This window comes from Poromitra crassiceps, assembly GCF_964638095.1.
Source record: "Poromitra crassiceps genome assembly, chromosome: 8".
In the NCBI taxonomy this organism is placed as follows: Eukaryota; Metazoa; Chordata; class Actinopteri; order Beryciformes; family Melamphaidae; genus Poromitra; species Poromitra crassiceps.
Window position 1 is genome coordinate 15,460,551 of NC_139629.1, and position 21,860 is coordinate 15,482,410.

The 21,860-nt window shown below is 43.4% G+C and overlaps 1 protein-coding gene across 1 annotated transcript; it reads right to left on the minus strand.

Annotated features, from left to right (window-relative positions):
* Positions 1–6,713: 6,713 nt before the first annotated feature.
* LOC310780458 (protein PRR14L) lies at positions 6,714–14,836 on the minus strand. Its single transcript, XM_083641039.1, has 7 exons — positions 14,737–14,836; positions 14,041–14,064; positions 13,488–13,668; positions 12,447–12,535; positions 9,154–9,225; positions 8,630–8,793; positions 6,714–7,215 (listed from the first exon to the last, which is right to left on the minus strand). Exons 1-7 carry the CDS (start codon positions 14,823–14,825, stop codon positions 7,064–7,066), a joined length of 771 nt encoding a protein of 256 aa, XP_083497165.1. The 5' UTR covers positions 14,826–14,836; the 3' UTR covers positions 6,714–7,063.
* Between the last annotated feature and the right edge of the window lie 7,024 nt (positions 14,837–21,860).

Sequence of the window (21,860 nt, forward strand, 5' to 3'; positions counted from 1 at the left end):
ACTTTTGTAGATTTTGCTCCAAAGAGGAGGGTGTTATGCATTTATTTGGCTCTTGCCCACTTGCATCTATTTGGAAACAGGGGCGCCATTCTCTTTGTCCCCTCTCACAATGGAGTTCATGATGACCAGAAGACATTGAATGATTTTGGGAGCATATTTTGCCGCTTTATTTCTAAAGACTTTAAATGGAGGGTGTAATACTTTATTAGGTTCTGTTCTTTTATGTAGCCTGACTTTATACGTTTTATCTTGTAGGCTATACGCCTTATGATACCTGCAATTGTTACCTTTTTGCTTGACAACTGGACTGTTCTCTCCATTTACATTTTTACATCTTCATAAAATAACACCTGAAAACCTCCATAATAATTACATAAACAAATCTACTACTATTAATATTAAGAATGCTAATAATCTGAGTAATAGTGACAAGGTTAATGCTGATGGTGATTATTATTAAGAGAATAAAAAAAAATCCAGACATGTTTTATTGATAAAAAAAAAAATAGATTTATCTCAATACAGAAATATAAATATCAAAATTAATATAGACTATTCAAATACTTTAACTAAATACAAAGTTCTACAAATGCTACAGAGTGCTATAACACAGACTGCGGGGGTGGGTAGTAATATCACCTATGTCTATAATTTCCTTAGATAGGCCTACTTTAACTAAAAAGAAAAAAATCTAATTTAAACAGTGAATGAAACTTATTTTTTAAATATTTTAGTTTAAATCTTTTAGAACACACAAACATGACAAATGAACAGGCTCAGACACAGGGAAAAAAAAAGAAATCATACATACATACATCATTGACATTCAACATTACAACGTGGTGCTACCAGTCGCATAATGTGCTTGTCACACAGTGACAGAAGGGAAGATCTTGTGTAATGTATGCTTAGAGTAGCCTGTGAAGACGGTGAGCAACTTTAAATGGGATCAGCTGGTGTCTGCTTATCTAAGCAGCAGAGTTGTACCACAGACAGACTCCTTCCCCATATAATGTCAGGCAAATCAATACCAAGTTCCCCCTGCCACACTTCTCTAATCCTCTCAGTAGAGGCTGTGTTGCAGTTGTCAAACAGACATACAAATCTAGAGATAAGATGCTTGGAGTGAGTAGGGCTCAGCAAAACATCGAAAAAAGCATGTTCATCTGGGGGCGCTTCAAAGGTACGAATCTTAGATCGAACATAATCTCTGACTTGGAGGTATCTGAACCAGTGTGTGCCGGGCAACTCAAACTTCCTCTTCAGTAGATCAAAGGATGCAAAATTACCATTTATCTATAGGTCTCTGATGGAAGTCAGCCCCTTCTCACTCCAGGCATGGTAGCTTTTGTCTGACCGTGGAGATAAAAAAAGAGTGATTGAAACAATTTGGTGTGTGGACAGAAACATCTGGTAGACTCAAAACGCTCATAACTTGGTTTAGAATTATTTTTCATGATACAACTTAAATTTTCTAAGGTCCCAGGTTTCTCTAACTTCGAAAATAGCATGGCTGGCAGGGAAGAGTTGGCAATAGAGCCAGCCTAAATTTTCAGCCACAGGGGGTTAAGTTATCTGGAGTCCCCTGCCACCAGTACATCAGAGCCCTAACATTGGCAGCCCAGTAGTAGTGCCTAAAAACTGGTAAGGCCAGCCCTCCCTCAGACTTGGGTGTTTGCAAGTGAAAGTATTACAGCTGCTTCTTCTACCAGAACTTTACACCATTAGATTACTCTTGCTAACATCGCACACCGCTTCGACTGTAACTCATATTTAATTTATGCCTATTTAACTCGGACTGTAAATTCATTGCCTATTTAATGCCTATTTAACTCGGACTGTAAATTCATATTTTATGCCTACTGAACACTCCTCCGCTCATGTATATATTGTATGTAGGCCTATTGGACTGCACTTGCAATATTGTGATTGTTTTTATTTCTTTATCTCTGAATATTGACATGGACTGCATTTAGACCATGACATGACTGCTACGTGACATGCGGTCATCATGACATGACCGCTACGCTGCATGACACAAAGGCAAATTCCTCGTATGTAATTTTGCATATTCTGCTTCCGACTCTGAATTGCCAAACCCAAATCTGTGCAGTGACTCAAACATATAAGGCCACTCTGCGCCACTGGTCTTAGTGTGATCTGTGTAAGTGTATATGGTGTTGAGGAGACGCCTGACATTGGAGAAAGATAATCTATTTGGGATGAACCCTGTCTGGTCAGGATGAATGATGAGCATTTTCAATCTCCAATAGCTGCATCCCCCTTTATTTCTTGGCAGCCGATTCATATGAGATTATATCCCTCTCTCAAGAGGGATATCATCTCTCAAACCAGACCGTCTCTTCTACATAAGGTGACTATTTGGACCGTAAATGTTAAGTAGGGTTAGCGGGAACAAATTAATGATGCCAGAGAATAAAATATATCTGTCAAAAGGGTCTGCATTCATGGAGGTGAGTAGTAATAGCCACGCCTCTGGCATGGGAGCAGCGCTTGAAAAACGGAGAAATCCAGCTGCAGTGCTGCACCTCAGTTTGTCGTGTTGGGTTGCTTTTATGTGGGTTTCTTGCAGGAGAATCACACCTGAGGATAGAGATGTAAGGTGTCTAAAGACCTTCTCCCTCTTCACAACCTGGCCAAGCCCTTTGACATTCCATGATACTATAGTGACATCTCTCCCCCCAGCTGAATTTTACCCCGAGACCCAGGCATACATAAACAAGAAGAAGGTTGTCATAAGTAAGCACAGATACAAACAGCAAGGTGAAGCAACTGGTAGCATTGTAACAATAAATGAAAAAACAAAAAAACAAAAACAAGGCTAGGTCAGGACCTAGCATATGGCCAGCGCGATAAAGTGTTCACGAGCATCGGCACTCAAATTGAACTGGACAAAGCCAGATATAGGGCCCGCTTGCACTGGCCAAAAACAGATCTGACTGAGCTAAACACAAAAACAACATAGTCCCCCCCACCCCCCTCCGTGTCCAGTGGAACCAATACAACTTATTTTTAATCTAGAGAAAAACTATTTTGAACAAATTAAATATATTTATAAAAATCCTGTAATTCTTAAAAGTTTTTTTAAAGTGACGGTGGAAAACAAAACTTCTTTTTGTATTATAAAAACAAAAACAAAGTCCTTCTTCCCCAGTTGGTTATTGTTTTTAATATCAGTGGGGGGAACTTACAAAATATTTGTTCATAAAACAAATAATGTTTAAGAAACACTAAGGGTGCGTTCGTAAATCTACTCTGACACCACACTGAAATGAGAGCGCGGATCTATGGTACATTACAACGGCGCTCCCAATTTACATGTCCAAGGTGCGCTCTGGTGCTCAGAGTGGCTATTTCCAATACCCTAAATCCGCACCCTAAATTCCACATAAAAAAGGAGGGGGCACTCGGCGGTCAAAGGTCACATGGTTACATGATCTTATTCCCCCAAATTTTGTAAAATATACTTTTTCTGATTAAAACAAACTATAAATCAGAGGTCAGAGGTCAAAAGGTCACATTGCTTTCAGAGCACTTTAATTACAAAACAAACGGAACTGCACTTCCCCAACGCATTTATTATACACGCCCCATCTCTTTGATAAACAAAAATCAACCCGGAAAAAAAAAGAAGTAAAAACTAAATCCCAGCCCTGCACTCGTTAACGGCAGTACCGCGGCACAGCAATGCTAGTTTGCGCACTAGCATCATAGCAGGTATTTATAAGACTTTAAATAGCTACGTAGGTGGCTAAGCTAACATCTTTTCACAGCTTAACAGGAATGAACAGAAATACAACTATAGACACCACAGGATGTGAGCTAGCAGCGACACATGAAGTGACATCATCGCTGACGTCATCCATCATGCTCAGAGTCAGAGTGTGTGTGGGTGGGGGCGACAGGAAGTGATGATTAGTGACATCGCCGTATTGAAAAGGTCCAGTGAGACTCTACGGCCCGATCAGACCTGATGAGCTGTAAGCTGTTCTCTTTGTGGCTGGGAAATTTGAAAGAAAAAAAACTATGTGAGGTGAGCAGGGCGTCCAAGAGATGGCGTCCCATTAGAAGTGTGAGGCCGGGGCCGATTTCAGCCCCCGAAAAAACATAGCATAACGTTTACTTAAACGGAAACGCTGTTGCGGTGAACACCCTGGGGTGCGTTAGTATGGATCCCACTGGCCTTGGGGGCAGAACACGCCCTTCGCCCGCCTACGCAGCATTCAAGCGCCGGGATTGGCCTGGAGCGAGACAATATGCCCCAGTCACATTTTTGACAGCTCAGGTTCACATAGTTGCAAATCTCCCACACACTCTGCACCCATGCGTCATAGTGATTTCATTAACCAACTGAATTAATCTTGATAGCTGACATTGAAATAAATTATCGTCACGTATGGATATAAAAGAGGATGCTGTAACTTTGCTCAATACCATTGCAAAGTATCTACAAGTCTAATTGTAATTGTTATCGAGTTCTTTTTATTGATTTCATATCTGCCTTTAACACTATGCAAATGCATACCCTTCTGCAGCGACTACTCGACCTAGGGGTTAACAGTGGCATTATTCACTGGATCAGAGACTTCCTCTCTGACCGCCCCAAAGAGTCTTTGTTAATGGTATTGTGTCAGATGAGATTGTGTTGAACACAGGAGCACCACAGGGTAAACTTTTTCCACCTCCTCTTTTCTCTGTGTACACAAATGAGTTTAATATTGCTCATGTACATCTTCATTTTCATTTATTTAAGTACGCAGTGTAACAGACTACCGATGGCAAAGAGACGCATCTATAAGAAGTCCTTTGTCCCAGATGCTGTCAAGGCAATAAATAATTGCACAGGTTGTAGTCCTATGTATGATTTGTAAATTTGACCTATATTGTAAGGTGTATTTTTATGCATGGGCATGTTTTTTTTTTAAACGTGGATGAATGTGTGTTGATTGTATTGTAAATGTGTAGTGTGTCATATTTTTATCACATTGTATTGTTTCATGTTTTTATTGTTTTTTATGCTTTTAAGACATGTCTTATGGTGGAACCAAAGAAAAATGTCCACTTGTGGATAATAAAGTTTTCGTATCCGTACATTCCTTAATGTAACATGCTAACGTAGCTTCATTGGATGAATATCGCTCGACTTTAGCCAAACTGAAGCCAATGTCCATAAGGCAAACCTTGTGAGTTCCTAAACCATGCAACCAATATTACCACACTAACGTTGACGCAAGTTATAAATACATTGTAGTAGAAACTTAATTGTTTCTCTGTCTCCTTGATGGGATTTGTGCAATGATCCCCACACACCCCTGTAATCAAACATGAGTGGAATTAATGCCTGGGCATTTACACTGGCATCTGATATTACTCTTCTTGGGGTTGCAGGTAAACCTCATTTATTTTTTCTCATGGGGCTTTTGTTTGAGTCTTTCAATCAAGACAGATTTATTGAAGAGAAAGATCATATATTTTAGACCATATTAGGCTATTTAAAAAAATATATATTTAGGAATTTAATGTTAAAACCTCAATAATGCTGGTTACCTGTTTCCATTTTTCTCACGGAGCTTGAGCCTTGCACTCAAGTCAAATTGTCTGAGGATAAACATAATGTTTTTAGACAATAACGCGGAACAGGCTAGCGCTGGAGCTTGAATGCTGTATAGCGCATGTTCTGCCCCGTAGGGCGTGTACTGCCCCCACGGCCAATGGGATCAATAATAATGCCCCTGGGGTGTGTTCAATCCAGTGGGCAAGGCACGAGGTTTTCCCATGAGGACCAGGAAGTAACCCTGAAAGCTGTAATTCCTCAAATGGCAACTTGAGGCAGGGCTCAGAAGTCCCATCATTCACACCCAATGTTAAAATGCCCCACTTTGTAACAGTGATTAAGCATCTTTACAGCCTGGGCCTTAACACGGTTTTGGTCTATATAGCTAATTTCACCTTTTCATAACAACTGTATGGGGGTATTTCTTTTATATAACTCACCTGTTTGGAGTAAAATAGACGATAGAAAAGGGGGTGATTGACAGGTCGCCTGTCCAGTGATCGTGCAGCTTGCCGATCACAGACAATAGCCTGAACGTCATGTTTCCTTCAAACGGCGTGAAACAGGCTGTGAGGTAAGTTGTCTCTCGTTTGGTGGGCATAAACCCCGCCATTTAAAGAGGCAGTGAGCACAGTGGATCCAACAGATAGGTGCAACACTTGTGTCACACAACAGTGTGTTCAAAGCATCGCCGTTTTCATTTTAAACAAATGGTTTGATACATTTTGTTGGGGCTGAACTCGGCCTGCGTTGTCTGACACACCCACCAAACGTACCTCAACACCCGTTCCACACCATTTGGACGAAACATGATGCTCAGCCCGGAAACATAGCAAAATGGTGCACACAGTTTCAGATTGATTGGTGGGAGGGACTGTTTGGGATTGGGCCTAAGCGTTTGAATGGAGGAAGAAGGAAACAGGATGTGACATCACTAGCAATATGATGACCTCATTCTTTCTCTTTTCTTCTTTTTGCATCTTTCAAACCTTATTTTTCTTTAAAGACCCTCCAAAGTCAAGTTTTAAGATGTATATAAAATATACTCTACTTTGAATAATAATTTGTGCCTGATGGTTTTTCCACAAAAAAGTTAAATTATCTAATGACTTGCCCTCCTTCTGCATCGTTAATAATCCCAAAGCAACCAATCAGCGTCATCTAAACATAACTAGCCAATCACAGCAAAGAAACAAGGGCTTTAACTGCTGAATGCTGGACAGGGATTGGCTCCAGTATTTGTGATGTCATGAATCACGCTGGTTGAGAATGGCCTTTTAAGTCAGCTCAGAGGAACTTTACTTTCAGCAGCCTTCTAGTGTCGAACTCTGCACAGACATCGTTCTGCACAGAGAAGCTAAAAATTTTTACTTTAGGAGGTCTTTAAAGAAGAAGAAAAAAGTTCCAATTTAAAATCAGAATTCTTGTTAAAAAAATAGTTGAACTGGAGGAGGGGGGGCAGGAAGTGGAGAGAGACAGGAAGTGATGTCACAGCTGGTCGAGGCCATGGCGTGACAGGAAGTCTTCGAGCGCGCTCAGTCGCTCCACCAGCATCACATCCAGGTCGTTGTCGTCGTCGCGGCAACGCCTCCGAGCAGCCACACGCTTACGAGGTGCCACGGAGACAGGAAGTCCTGTCCCTTTTTTTAAACAAAGAAAATAGGATCAATTGATTAATTTTTATTTATTCATCTAGTTTTGTTTCTTCAATGTCCTTTCTCTATTTTTTTTATTTCCTTTCTTTTTCTGTTTTCCTCTCTCCACATTTGACATTATTATTCTAACTTATCCAATTATTCTCTTTAATTTCCCCCCAAAAGATTCTTCTAGTTTTCCACCTTTTGCTTCCGTGTGCTCCCTCCCTCCCTATGTTCTGTCATCAGCAACACACCTTTAACTTAATTGATTTTGATTGGTCTCAGTTTGCCATAAGCTCTATGGAGCGCTGTATCAATATAACAGAATGCAGAGAGCCGGGAAGGAACAAAGCTCAAGAGAATCAATTGAGTAGTGCCTAACCCAAAGGCAGAGATGGGAAGTAACTAAGTACAAATACTTACTTAATTTACTGTAGGATTTTCAGGTATCTGTATTTATTTTTTTATTTTTTACTTTTACTCCCTAAATTCTAACACAAATATCTGTACTTTCTACTCCTTACATTTTCAAAACAGGCAAATTACTTCAGTTTTAATGCATGACAGACAAAAACCTTGTAACGTTTGTCTCTCTCGTACGCTACTACTGCTCCCTATTCTCGCAATAGCCAGATATGTACGTCTGGAACACAACTCGTAATCTTCAATGTAAGTCAGTTTTTATATGGGGTCCGCACCTCCAACCAAACTTATTTTTTCAGCACTTCTCTTTGACGAAGCCATAACTGTTGCTATATGCTCGGCCAGACTACGTTACGGTTGTGGTTTGTCAACAATATGGCGCCGTCCGGGGTTATCGAATGAGGTCTATACTGATGGTTGTAAACCCAAAACAAAGGCACAAGGAGACACAGCATGGCCTATTGTAGGCATCAAATGTGATCAGAAACACAATCGAGGAACCCCCTTCACAAAAACATGCAATATCCTGGTTGCTAATGTGGTTCCTCCTCTGGTCGTTAAGGGCGCCTGGTCAGAGGGAGGGGAACTGGTTGGAATAGCGTGATCCTCCCACGTGCTATGTCCTACCGGTGAAGCTTCCTCTGTCAGGTGAAAAGAAGTGGCTGGGTGACTGCCCATGTCTCGGAGGAAGCATGGAGCCAGTCTCGGCTCTCCCCAGATCGGCAGAGGATGGAGTAGCAACCAGGATTGAGAAATCAAGTGAGCACTAATGGGGGATAAAATGGGATAAAAAAATCGGGAAAAAAAATCGAAAAAAAAAAGAAAAGAAACACAATCGAGGGACAGCCCACAATGGGGAACGCGTTGTTCATCCAATCAGGTGCAGCAAGGCACAAACATTGAGCCCTCCCCACAAGCGTACGATTTTGTGGAAGTGGGGCAGTCGGGCGTGAAACCACGTCCTGGTGAAGCCGTACCATAACAGAAACCAAACCTGTGTTTCCCAGCATGCCTTGCTGTGTGTTGCTGGTGGGTGTGGCCTGTGCTTGGCTCCGCCTCCTCTTCCTGGGCAGAGTGAAATCCTGAAAGAGCAGCAGACGTCTCCTCCTCTGCTGACCGAGCAGCAGCTCCCCGCGTTCAAAGATCGTCTCTAAACTCCTGACACCACACAACAACAACAACACAACAACCGCACAACAACAACCACACAGCGGAGGAGAGAGAGAAAATGTTGGAACGTTTGAAGAAAAGGAGACAGAGGAAAAACAAGAGACAGTAAAAGAAAACCGAGTAAGTTGTTTTTAAGGTGGAATTTGTAGTTTGAAAAGTGGGATTTGTAGTTGAAAAGTGAGATTGTGTCATTTTTCAGGAGAATTTGTAGTTTTTCTAACTGGAATTTGTAATTTTTGTAACTACCTGATTGAAGTTGGAGAATTGTGGATTTTAAAATTGATACATACATTTGATTTATTTGGAGTTTGTGGTTTTTTTTTGTGTTGTTTTCTTGTGGTGTTCTACCTGTTTGCAGTAGGAGATTTGTAGTTCTTGTTTGTGTAAATTTCCTCCAGACTGAACTCTTTCTTCTTCAACCTGACGAGAGAGAGAGAGATTATTTTTACCCCCTGTAAAAAAAATATATATATTTTTTTTTATCTGTGTTTGAAACAGGGATTTCGCCTCATAATATATGTAAAATATGATAGAAAGTCATCTTTGCAAAATATATGCTTTTCCTGCATGTCTCCTCTCAGGAGAGATGTCACAGGCAGAGGAGACCTCTGTCTCCTCCTCTCACTGGCCGATCAAAGGAGTGTATGTCGGTGGTTTGATCCCCGCCTCCTCCAGTCTGCATGTTGAAGTGTCCTTGGGCAAGATACTGTGGTAGCTTGCCGCCATTGTTGTATGAATGTCTGGGTGAATGGGTGAATGTACCGTAAATTCCGGACTATAAGACGCACCGGTCTATAAGCCGCGGGACCAAAATTGACTATTTTTTTCTTCTATAAGCCGCACCGGTCTATAAGCCGCGGGTGTTTTGATGTTTAATTACCATATGAAAGGGTTCGTGCACAGAGAGGAATGTCGGGAAAGAGTTGGCTGTTTGGGGAAGCTCCCATTTATTAACATTTCAACAAAACAAAACAAAAGTCAGGTCACTAATCCCCAGACAAAATCACACAACAATAGGCTATATGTGCAGCAAACGGCTGTAACCAGAGAAGTCAAGTCACTAACCCTCGTCTTCCTCTTCTTCCTGCGTACTGAAACCACCAAAGTCCTCATCTTCAGTGTCGGAAACGAACAGGTTCAGGGTGGCTTCGCCACCACTCTCCTCTCTCCTTCATTGTCACTCAAAACCAACGAACTCCTCTTCGTCACTGTCGGCATCGAACAGCCTCTGAAGCCTCTGACGGCCCTCAGCGCCAGCTGTGGCGGCGTCATCCTCTTCATCCCGCAGCAGTCCAGCGTTTTGGAACCCGTTGGTGATTGTGGATGTTTTCACACTCCTATAATATTCCGCTTCTACTGCTCGTCTTGTTGTGAATATTCCTTGATCTTCCTTTGTGTGAATTCGCCGAAGTTTGTGATTTTCTCCTGGTAGTCGGGGGAGGGAGTTGGCCGAGTGGCCGTTTGCTTACCGTAATTACCATATGTAAGTGGTCACGCACAGAGGGGATTGTCGGGAAAGAGATGGCTGTTTGAGGAAGCTCCCATTTACCGTATTACCGTAACATTTCAACAAAACAACATAACACAACACCACCGTTGTTTATTTTTACAGTGCACACAGTGTCCGCGGTGTGGTGAAAAGAGGGCAAGAGAGGAAATTAAAACAGAAGTGGATTTATAGTTAGAAAGAGTGCTAAAGAAGAGAGAATTCCGTTTTTTATTTTTTTATTTTAGTTACTCACAGTACTATTGACCAGTCCAACTCAAAAGATATTCGGCAGTTTCACTTTGAGCTCTTGTTCCGCCGCTGTCCATCAATGGTTATGACGAGTCTCGCTGGGTACAGTACGCCAAAGCGATATCCATTGACTCGATGATGCTGTTGTATGTTGCGCGTTTCTGTTGCACCAACGCGGAGAGGTCCTGCCGGACGAAAAAGCGCGTACCCTCCCAGGTGAGGGGCTTCTTCCCCGCAGCCTGGAGGATGAGTTGACGGTCGGGCCAGCGGAGTAGGCAGATGAAGATGGCCCTCGGTGGCAGGCCGGGGTCTGGACGTGGCCGAGGCGCCCGGTGTGCCCTGTCCACCTCTGGTGGTTTCTCGCCTTCCTTCAGGTCCAGGATGTAACACAGGATTTTGCCACGAAAGCGTCCATGTCACCCATCTCAGCTCCCTCTTTTACATTGATCAGGCGAATGTTATTTCTTTTACTCCTGCTGATTAAGTCATCAACCTGCGTGTGCAGGGTTTCGATTTTGCATTTTATCCATTTTCGGACTCACTGTGTTGTTTTTGTCCTCCAGTGCGCGGATGCGCTTTTCCGCATTATAAACTCTGTTCACGGTTGCCTTAGTTTCTTTAGTGAGTGAGTGGATGGACTTCTGCACGTTTTCAAACTTGTTTTCAAGCTGCTCAAAACCTCTGAGCGATGTCGGACTTAATCGATAGTGTTTCACGGAGTAAAAGTTTAGCCCATGCCGTGTATCTCCAGCCTCCAGCAGGTGAGTCATTTCCTCATTCATGGCGTGATTGCTTCGTCTTTTTCTTTCTGCTTACCTGTGTTGTGTTATGTTATGTTATGTTATGTTGTTAAAAGAGGGCAAGAGAGGAAATTAAAACAGAAGTGGATTTATAGTTAGAAAGAGTGCTAAAAAAGAGAGATTTTTTTTTTTTTTTTGGAAAAAATCCATAGATAAGCCGCACCGTTTTATAAGCCGCAGGGGCCAAAAAACGGGAAAAAAGCCGCGGCTTATAGTCCGGAATTTACGGTACCTACTGATTGTAAAGCGCTTTGGATAAAAGCATTTTGCCATATAGTTACAGGGAAAAGAGCTTAGAACGTCACAGTGCATTATGTTCACTGCTGTACAGAAATAAAGTGGCAGTTCTCCACTGCAGTTGGTCCAGACTCTTAGTAAAAAGCTTGTCAGCAGCAATGAGCCAGGCTAAGCTAAAATAGACTAGCACAACAGCAGAGGCTTCTCAACTACCGTTCGGAGCTGTGAAAGCTGGAAAGGTAACATTATGCAACTCTTAAATTTTAAGAGTCGCGTTTAAGACTTAAACCCTCAAATGGGTGTAAATTATATTATATCAGACAGACTTCTCTTTACATTAGTCATGGAAAATAAGAACTGAGTGAGTTTTCCATTTGTATCAAGCAGCAAAAAAGTACTGGCCAGGAGCACTACTTTTATCCAAAGCAAATGACCTGCTCTACCTCCTGAGCTACAGCCGCCCCATAACTTATCTATAGTAACTTTACTTACTTCGCATCCTGCAACTCACCCTGGCTGTCGCTAAAACACACTTTCTACTATGTCACCTGCGCAGGTTAACCTTCTTAAAGGTGCAAGGTTTGATAGAGCTATTCAAGTCATTTGGTGATAATTCCTGTATTTTGTTGTTGTTTGCAATTTGTGTTGTTTGTTACAATACAATTTTGGAACTGGCTGTACTGATGTCCCTACATTACTTTTATAGTAGTTGAGTTTTCCCCTATATCCTCATGCTAAAATTGACTGTAAATTCACATTTAAATCTTCTACGGGGGGCATGCCCCCGGACCCCCCTAGGGGCTCTGCGGTCCCCGTCACCTGCGTCACCCCCCAATAAAATATCACCAGCCACCACTGTTCCTGACCTTTTGACCTTTGGCAGTCCCATGGGAGTGAGCAGCGTTTCTCGTGGTGACGCCCGACGAATCCTGATCTGAGAAACTCGCTTCACCCTCTGACATCACAGAGAGAGAGACGGAGAGAGAGAAAAAACACTAATTAGAGGTAAACCACAAATTGTCAGCATAGAGCAGGGGTGTCAAACATACGGCCCGGGGGCCAGAACCGGCCCGCCAAAGGGTTCAATCCGGCCCACAGGATGATTTTGTGGTGCGAATATACAGGACTCGGACCTGGTCTTGCATTTATCAAAATGAGATTTTATTTCCTATTAAAATTACATTTCTAAAATGAAAGGAAAGGGGAGTTGGAACAATTGAGGCACAGGTTCAGCTTGCTCTGTCGATCCGAATGTCTCTGGCTGAATCTGTGGGCTCACAGGTGAGCTGGATTAAGTAGAATCAGTGACAGTTGGGTCATCCATGATGATTCCGTGACCATGATAGCCAAACCAAACCAAACTGCAACAAATTCCGGGCTGAACAATAGCATGATGTTCATCACTCCGATTCAATATTCTATAGGAGTTGGATAGGTCTTCTGAGCTGAGTGTTAGAAGGTAGACTAACAGAACATGATCTTACTTTCCCAGCTCTCCCGTGGAACACCTCCCCCCACTCGTCCCATCCTCCACATATGACGTTTCTCGTGAACGAGAACCAAATCTCCAACCTTGAATGAGACTGATTTTACTGGACTGGTATAGTGAGCAGAACACAGCTCCATCAGATACACTTTCCTCCGTCTGTTCCAAAACTCAATCACCAGTTTGCGGCGATAATTCCACCATTTCGTCAATTGCTCTACTTCCACCTTTCTCATGAGCAAAGCGTGAGCAGGCTCAGAGGGCAGTGTTGTTATTCTTTGTTCAATCAAAAAGTGAGCTGGGGTGTGCGTCCTATAGGTGCACTCTATGAACAGGGATGTGATCTAAAATAGTTAAAACGTCATTTTTCATTTCAGCTCGACTTTAAAAATGATCCAAAACCCACACCCAGAAATATTACCTCTCCTTTTCTGCCCGGATACTCAGCGGTGGCGGCTGATTGGCTGCTGTCAAGAGGAGGAGGAGGAGGTACACCATTGGTGGAACAGGCGGTGAGTTGGAGGGGGATTCGGCGCCGGAGGGTCCGGACGCTGTGATTGGCTGATCGCTGTTTGTGCTGTCGATGGGACAAACGAGGCGGACTGGAAGAGAAGAGAATTATTAGTATTTTTATTTATTTATTTTTCTGAATGTTTCGCCATTTTCTCCCCAATTGTACTTGGCCATGTTTCCCTGCCTGTATGGATGCCAGACCAAGCCGGAGGTAACACGGGGTGTGAACCTGGAGAATTATTTTAATAGGATTTTAAAATGAGAAAATAGTAAACATGTTGTTCCCCACCAGTGATAGTTCCACCCTTGGGTCAGTCCCATTCTTTGTCAATGCCGCCCCCTAGCGGCACAAAGTCAACGTTACAGTGTGACTAACAAATTAACTAACTAACGGACAGAGGCCGATCCATAGTCCCCACTTGGTGGGGAACAATGACAGGAAAATAGAAATATGATCTCACCTTGATGGAGGAATTCGGACATAGCTGCAAAAGAAATTAAAATAAATCAATGGATCATATTCAATTAAGAATGTTTTTTTTTTCTTTTATCAAATATTAAAATATATAATTTATAATCTCAATTAAAAGGGGGGAAAATAATTAAATATCAAAGCCAGCAATTGTTACATGTAATATAATAATATATCCTATTGCTCTTGTGAGTTTTCTCTTCTTTATGCTATGTTTCATATGTATTACATGTTGTGTTAGTCTGGAGGTCTGTAGTCAAGTCAACCAAAGAAAATTTCAACCAAATTTGAAGAAATTCCGTCAAGGCGTTCCTGAGATATCGCGTTAACGAGCTTGAGTCCAAGTGGACATTTGAGCCAAATTTGAAGCAATTCCATCAAGGTGTTTGCGTTAACGAGAAAAGGTCTGTGTTGCTTCCGTGTACGTTAATTCATTCAGGAGCAATTTTCGTTTTATGAAATTGATTTTCTCTCATGAAATTAACACCAGAGAGTGTCACAAGGCAACTTTTTTCTTTTCTTCTTTTGCTGTGGCAGCTGAGATTTTGGCGTGGCCAGCCGCCAGCAGAACACTGAAAATCTAATGCTTTTAACTTGACAACATAAACATTCTAAATTGCCCCTAGCTTACTTCCTGTTGCAGTGTTTGCTAATACAAACTATTATCCAAAAAAAAATATCCAACCTGTGGTCGTTGTCCAGACCGGGTGGAGCCGTCATGTCTCTCAGAGGGCGGAAGGGGCTCCCACAAGCCCCGCCCCCCTGCAGCAGCATCTGTATGGCGACCGGTGACAACCTCAGCAGGCGGACGAAGGAGGAGTAGCGGTAAGACGGAGCCACGTGATTGGACGAGGGGAGGGAGTGCGAGGGGGAGAAATCGGAGAAACGCCATTGGCCGAGGGAGGAGAGGGGGAGGGGCTGGGATGGCCCGGTGGACTGGAGGAAGTGCAAGGCAAGCTGGGAGGAGGGGGAGGAGCTAGCAGGAGGATAAAAGGAGAAGTGATCTGTTGACACTGGAAAAACACTGGAAGCAATTTTAAGAAGTGATTAGTACAAAATAACTATACAGTACTATAAAATAAAGCAAATTAGAAAACTAAGAAAAACAATGGAAAAAGACAAAATGGTAGAGAAAGAAAATTGGAAACAATTGGAAAAATTCCAAATAATAAGAAAATAAAAATAATAAATAATAGAAGAAAATTGAGAAAAATCAAGCAGAAAATTTGAAGTATTTTTTTTATATCCTAAAATGAAAAATAAATTAAAAGTATTGAAGTACCTGTGGATCAGCAGCAGATTATTGGCTGTCCCGTTCCGCCCGGCTACTGCCGCCGATTGGCCGAAAACTGCTGGAAGGAGCGAGCCTCTTGATTGGTCGAAAGAAGACAAACCGCCTACTCCTTCTTCTTCTCTTTTCTGCTTCCTTTTGCCGCGGAAGTTGCGCAACACCAGACGCTTTGGCTCTGCCCTCTCTTCTTCTTTAGCCCCGCTCCCTTTGATTAAAACCTCCATGCGGCCGACAAATCTCCCACAATCCTCCTCTTCTTCCTCCTCAACTCCTTTTCTCTCGGTTGTCACTTCCTCTTCTTCCTCTCTCCTCCTCTTCCTCCTCCTCCTAAGCTCCGCCTCCTGTCCCCGCCTCCTGTGTCCTGATTGGTTGGCTTTAGAGGAAGGAGCGGGGCTTAATGGCTCATCGCAGTCTGATGATGATGAAGATGAGGTAGAGGCTGGCAGGAAGGGGGCGGAGCCAGATGAGGGTGGTGGGGTGGGGCTTGGAGATAAAGGGGTAGGGGCTAAAGAGGAGAAAGTTGACAGAAACAAGTGAATTTATTTGTCATTTTTGAAAGGTCGGGGTTTCAAAAGTGTTCAAAAACCCAAAAAAGCAGAAAGACTTGCCTGCTCTCTTCCTCTTCCTCCTCTTCCTCCTCCTCTCCCTCCTCTCCAGAGCGTCGAGGCGGTGGGCGAGCGATGCCACCGAGGCCAGGAGGCGGGGCACCAGGGAAGCACAGGAGCAGCCAGAGGTGCAGGGAGGAGACAGTGAGGGAAGGAGAGAAGGAGGCAGAGAAGGAGACACTGAGGGAAGGAGAGAAGGATGCATAGGAGGAAGCAGGGAGGAAGAGGAGCAGGAAAAACCTCCTGGAAAAGGAGAAAACAATGGGAGTCAACGGCAGTTAGTTTTCTCTCTCTATGTATTGGCACTTTTCGGCTGCATAGTACGAGTGTTATGCCGAATTCTGCATCCCCATTCCCCACCGATAATTGCACCGTACCCTATTCTGGGCTGTTTTGACTTATGCTAGTTGCTAACCAACTACTGTATTAGTAGGCTGAGTGCTCTGAAAGCTTACTATTGTTGAAAAGAAAAGAAAAAATGTGCCAAAATGTGTTTTAAATTCACACAATCATGGGTGGCCATGTTGGAATTACATCAAATGCTGCGCTGGGAGCAACTAGGGGTTGAAAAATCATACCTGCGTTTGCGAGTAGGAAGTCAGAGTTAACATGGCTTTTATTAGATTTTTGCTAGTAGCAAGTGGCAATTTGCAACTAGAGATATAACGGTATGAAACTTTCACATCACGATTATCGTAAACCAAAATTATCATGGTTATCGTATTATCATGGTATTCGTAAAAAATTGCTGAAAATGTTCAAAAAGTACTGAGAGACTGAAATAATTTTCACTTCAATATATTTCTCTCTCTCTATCTGTGTGTTCTCATTGTCTATCGCCCCTTTACCTCGTCCTCGCTCTGATTGGTCGATCTCTTGTGCTGCCTCGATCCGGTGGTTGTCACGACGACTGGGTGCCCACTTCCTGTCGTTGCCACAGTGATTAGAAACGCCGGACGCTGATTGCTCAACAGGAAGCTTGTCGGATGCTGATTGGTCAATAGGAGGCTTGAAGCAGCTTGGGTGTGGCCAGACAGAAGGGGCTGAGTCCTCACCAAAGCCTGGCCCCCCGCCGCCCCTCTCGTCCAATCCGGACAGGGGCGAAAGCATCACGAACACTGAGAGAGAGAAAAATAAATTAATACTTATAGCTGCTGCGCAGCAATGGGTCGTGGCCGGGCAAGTCTCAAGTCTTTGAGCTAGAGTCCAAGTCAACTCTCAAGTCTTTTAGCTATAGTCCAAGTCAAGTCTCAAGTCTTTGGTCACAAGTCCAAGTCAAGTCTTGTGCGATCGGGCTGAAACCTTCAGGGTGTGTTAAGGGCACCCGTGCGGGTGACCTGACCGAGCCGGATCTTTTAACTCATTGAGTGCCAGCCACTTTTGGAAAACGGATGCTCCCAGTGCCAGCCCTTTCAGAGCGTTTTCAGTGATTTCTCGAGGCCCACAGAATATTGTGTGATATTACTATGTAAACACCGAACACGCCCAAAGAACGATGAGACTCTATTGTATCATCAGCAAAAAAAAAGTTTATTGATATCATTTTCCGTTCTTTAGTTATCAGCCGGAGAAGATAGGTTGTTTTCAGCAAAAACAGACGTTTCAAACTAGAAGCTGAGATAATCAGCCTTTTGTGAAATGAAGCATTTCAAGCACATCACTGACTCTGAAGCTAATATTTTCTGATGTAGTGACACCTCAAAAATAATTTCCTTCAATAAAACAGCGAAAACAAAGGAATTTTGTTTGGCAAAATAATATTTTTTAGCTGCAACCAGCAGCGCTGGCCCCTGCGTGCGCAGACCCTACACTTTCTTGCTGGTCTTGATTTACTGCTGGTGGGCATCAGATATTCTAGCTTGTGTTTGTAAATCTGTCCATCGAGCCTCCTGCTGTCTGGGTCGGTGTTGTATGCTGCCCTGCGTGCCCCACCCCCCTCAACTGCACACTCCTCCGTGGGAGTGTCTCTGGTGGCTCTCTGCTGCGTTTGCTCTGCACTGAAAAGTGCGCTACGCCCAGCTTTTTCACAGCGTTCCGCCGTTTTGCTCCCATCGCTTCCAGCTGAGAATAATGTAACTTTTCAGAAAGACGCTGGTGTCAGCAACTAATCATGTGGAGGGGCTATCGCAGCGGAGACGGAGGGGCTCAATTGTGGCAGCAGATTGGCTGCTGTTCACAGGCACAGCTAACGTTATGCTTCATGCATATCGATGCATACCGATGCGGTTTCCGTTTCCCCATGACTTCTTCTCTGTTTTTTCCTCACCTTTCTCTAATCTGGAGAGCACTGTCGCCACCTAATGGGTCCGTAAAATAGGTTATACACATTCAACATCCACAATAATTTTACAGGAGATGCATCAGGCTTTGATCCACGTCCCACCGTCAAAAAACGCAATTGACGACTTTAGTCGTCATTGGCACTCTACGTTACTATTTGAATTGACGACGATAGTCGTCATTGGCACTCAATGAGTTAATTAGGCTAATTAGCTAATGATGTGATGTCATCAGTGATGATATCATCAGTGATGTCAAAAGTGATGTCATAAGGACACGCACAAGGAGGCATTGTGACAAGACAGATCAGTGATGTCACACACACACACACACACACACACACACACAAGGAGGCATTGTGACAAGACTGATCAGTGATGTCATAGGGGGGTCGAGCTCAAGACTTGTGATGTGCCTGTGGCGTTTCACAAAATGGCAGACGCATTGGACAATTAAATATATTGACATTTTAGCTGTATTCATAGTATTCCCATAATGTCACAAGCATTTTCCTACCAATATGGCGCTATAATACACACCATGCTCATTGGCTGTTTGTCTCACTGATTGTAATCACCTGTTAATTGATTACAATCACCTGCTATTTTCCTACCAAGATGGCCGTGTGGTGGTGTAACAGAATACTATCAATAGAGCTTTTCCTAGTCCTTTTATAATATTGTAACGGTACTGTGGGAAGCGCAGCCCCTGCCGCTTCAACGTCTCCGTGCTCCCTCACGCTCCAGGGACGACGCCTCCGATGACCGCGGCCATCCCAACATCCCACTTCTGACACCAATGTAACGGCACAGGCGAGGCTGGTTTTCGAACCCGAGGTCTCCAACTTACAAGCCCAACACGTTAACCATCCGACCAAAGGGACAATCCTTTTGGCCAAGGAACAACGTGCTCACTTTATCCACCCAGACCTCAGATCGCTACACTACCTCCACCTGTGGGAAGCGCAGCCCCTGCCTCTTCAACGTCTCCGCGCTCCCTCACGCTCCAGGGACGACGCCTCCGATGACCGCGGTCATCCCAACATCCCACTTCTGACACCAAGGTTAACGTGTTGGGCTTGTAAGTTGGAGACCTCGGGTTCGAAACCAGCCTCGCCTGTCCCGTTACAATATGTCTGAGGACATGATATTCTCAACAGTCTCATCTTGTTTTCCTCTGTCATTATGCCTTTCCTGCATTAACCTCACTAGCTAGTGGTAACTACATTGTTAGCCTCGGTGGCTTCTAGTCAACTGCGCATGTTCACGACGTTACCACTTGAATGCCAAGCACATCGTGTAAACAACTTCCGGTCTCGTATTCACGGTAACGTCAGAATTTATGTTTGCAACCAAAATTCTTCTGGCTGGCTTCCATGTGGGCGTGACGGCATGTGTGACGTATGTGTGTCTATGAATAACCAGCCAGCTCCTTTGGGAAACTAATTGCTTTCGTGTAAATTTCGCACTTATCGCGAGAAAACAGGACTTTGCATGTTTACACATATTAACAGAAACTTTGAGAAAAGATAAATATTACGTTTGAAGCTGAATTTAGCATAAACACAGGACAGTAGCTGCGCTAGGGTTAGCCGCTTCACTGTGTGTGTGTGTGTGTGTGTGTGTGTGTGTGTGTGTGTGTGTGTGTGAGTGTGAGTGTGAGTGTGTGTGTGTGTGGTGGGGGTCGCTGCTAAATCAGGCATAAACCGAGGTTGTTTACCGTGAATCGTACGTTTTCCTGCTGTTGTAAAGTTCGTCGTCTCCGTTAAATCCCGTCAGTCCTCATTTTACGACGCTTCCCGGCGGGGATCAATGCAATTTCACCGTTTTTCCCGAAGAAATCCGTAACGTGACGTTAGCTTCAGGTTAGCTTCTGTCCAGGAGGATTTAAACCGGTGTCAAGTTGACCGCAATAGAGCAGGAGCACTTCCGGGACAACTGCTTTCAGAATAAAAGATATTCAGCTTTGCACAAGCCAGAGGAGTCCAAACTCCATTCATCTTTCAGAGTAAAATCAAGTAAAATGCGATCCGCAACGCCCCATAGAGATAGTCGGTCTGTGTGGGAACGCCCACAAAATGGTATATGGCTGGCGCGTAGGTGGGGTAAAACCCCCCCATATATCACCAAAGGATGGTGCTGCGGCTCTACACTACAGGATTGGGGATTCTAGAGCAGTTAGCCCTTATCAAGAGCGCTTTTAATTCAGCTCATACAACCCGAATACAGTGAGCTTTAACAGACCAGCACTCTGGGTTCACAATTATACCCTCAGGCTCAAGCCACAAAAAGGTTGTCCAAGAAGCACTTTACAATTGTTGCACCGAAATGTCAAACTCACCCACCGTCACCGGACAGTCTTGCAATCAATCACGCTAGGGTTTTGAAAGTCAGTGAGGCTGATAAACATTTTTAATTATTTTCTAAAAACGTGTCGACTGGGGTCGGCGCAGTGGACACCGAAGTGTTGTTTAAAAAGGATCAACCCCGGTCGACCAGTTTATGAAAAATAATTAAAGTCACGAAACTTACGCTACAGGCATAGCCTGTGACGTCACGTTGAAGGCTGGGTTTACCCAGGCTAGTCTATTTGACCAAGCTACTTCAGATGTCAAATTATTTTAATGATTACTTTGTCATCAAGGTCTCCAAACTTAGAGAGAACATGGATAGTACTGTTAGTTTTAACTCTGACTTGCTTATAAAAAAAAAACATCATGAAGGATAAGATGTGTAGGCCTACCTTTGAATTTCACCAAGTACATGTTGGGATGGTGGAAAGGTTGTTGAGTTCTCTGCCTGTAGGTGGGTCTGCTGATACTGACCACCTTGATAGCAAGTTGTTGAGAATATCTGCTGAACATGTTTCCAAACCAATCTGCCATATTTTTAATAGATGTCTAATTACAGTAGTGGTGTATGCCTGAAACTGTGGAAAGAAGGGAAGATCATTCCTCTACCTAAAGACACAAAATCAACTTTCTGTGGTCCCAACAGCAGGCCCATCAGCATTTTGCCAGTAGGCCTACTTAGCAAATTGTTGGATTTTTTATTTATTTGAGCAGATACAAGTTTATTTTTCTGATAATGATTTAACAACTATGTTCCAACATGCATATAAGTCTGGTCATTCCACCTGCACCACAATTACACAAATTCACCTTTATTGATAGCTCAAAGCTTGTGGGTGCTGTTTTGCTTGATTTTAGCGCTGCTTTTGATGTGATCGACCACGGTATTTTAATTTCTACACTTATTTGTTATGGTTTTAAAACCTCTGCGATTCAGTGGCTTAGGAGTTATTTGTCTTACAGGTCACAGAGAGTATTTCTTAATGGTGCTTTATCGAACAGTAGGGTCCTTGAATGCGGCCTCCCTCAAGGGAGCTGCCTTGGACCTCTGCTATTTTTAATTTTCACAAACAACATGCACTTAGTAAGGCTAATCTGACAATGTACGCCACTGATTCAACTCTTTATTTTGCGGCCCCTACATGCGCAGAGCTCAACCAGGTTCTGTCTGAAGAGCTTGGCCTTATATACAACTGGATCAAGGCAAATAAACTCATATCTAACATATCTAAAACTATGTGTATTAGGCTTTGGCGGTATTAAGGTATTACCATATACCGGGC

Bases quoted from the DNA above. Each gene is read 5' to 3' on its own strand.
- LOC310780458 (XM_083641039.1), bottom strand. From the start codon at position 14,825: ATGCTGCTGCAGGGGGGCGGGGCTTGTGGGAGCCCCTTCCGCCCTCTG. The intron at 14,065-14,736 runs GTTGGATATTTT...TTTCTTTTGCAG, and splicing joins GGTCTGGACAACGACCACAG to CTATGTCCGAATTCCTCCAT. The intron at 9,226-12,446 runs GTCAGGAACAGT...CTCTCTCGTCAG, and splicing joins GGACTGCCAAAGGTCAAAAG to GTTGAAGAAGAAAGAGTTCA.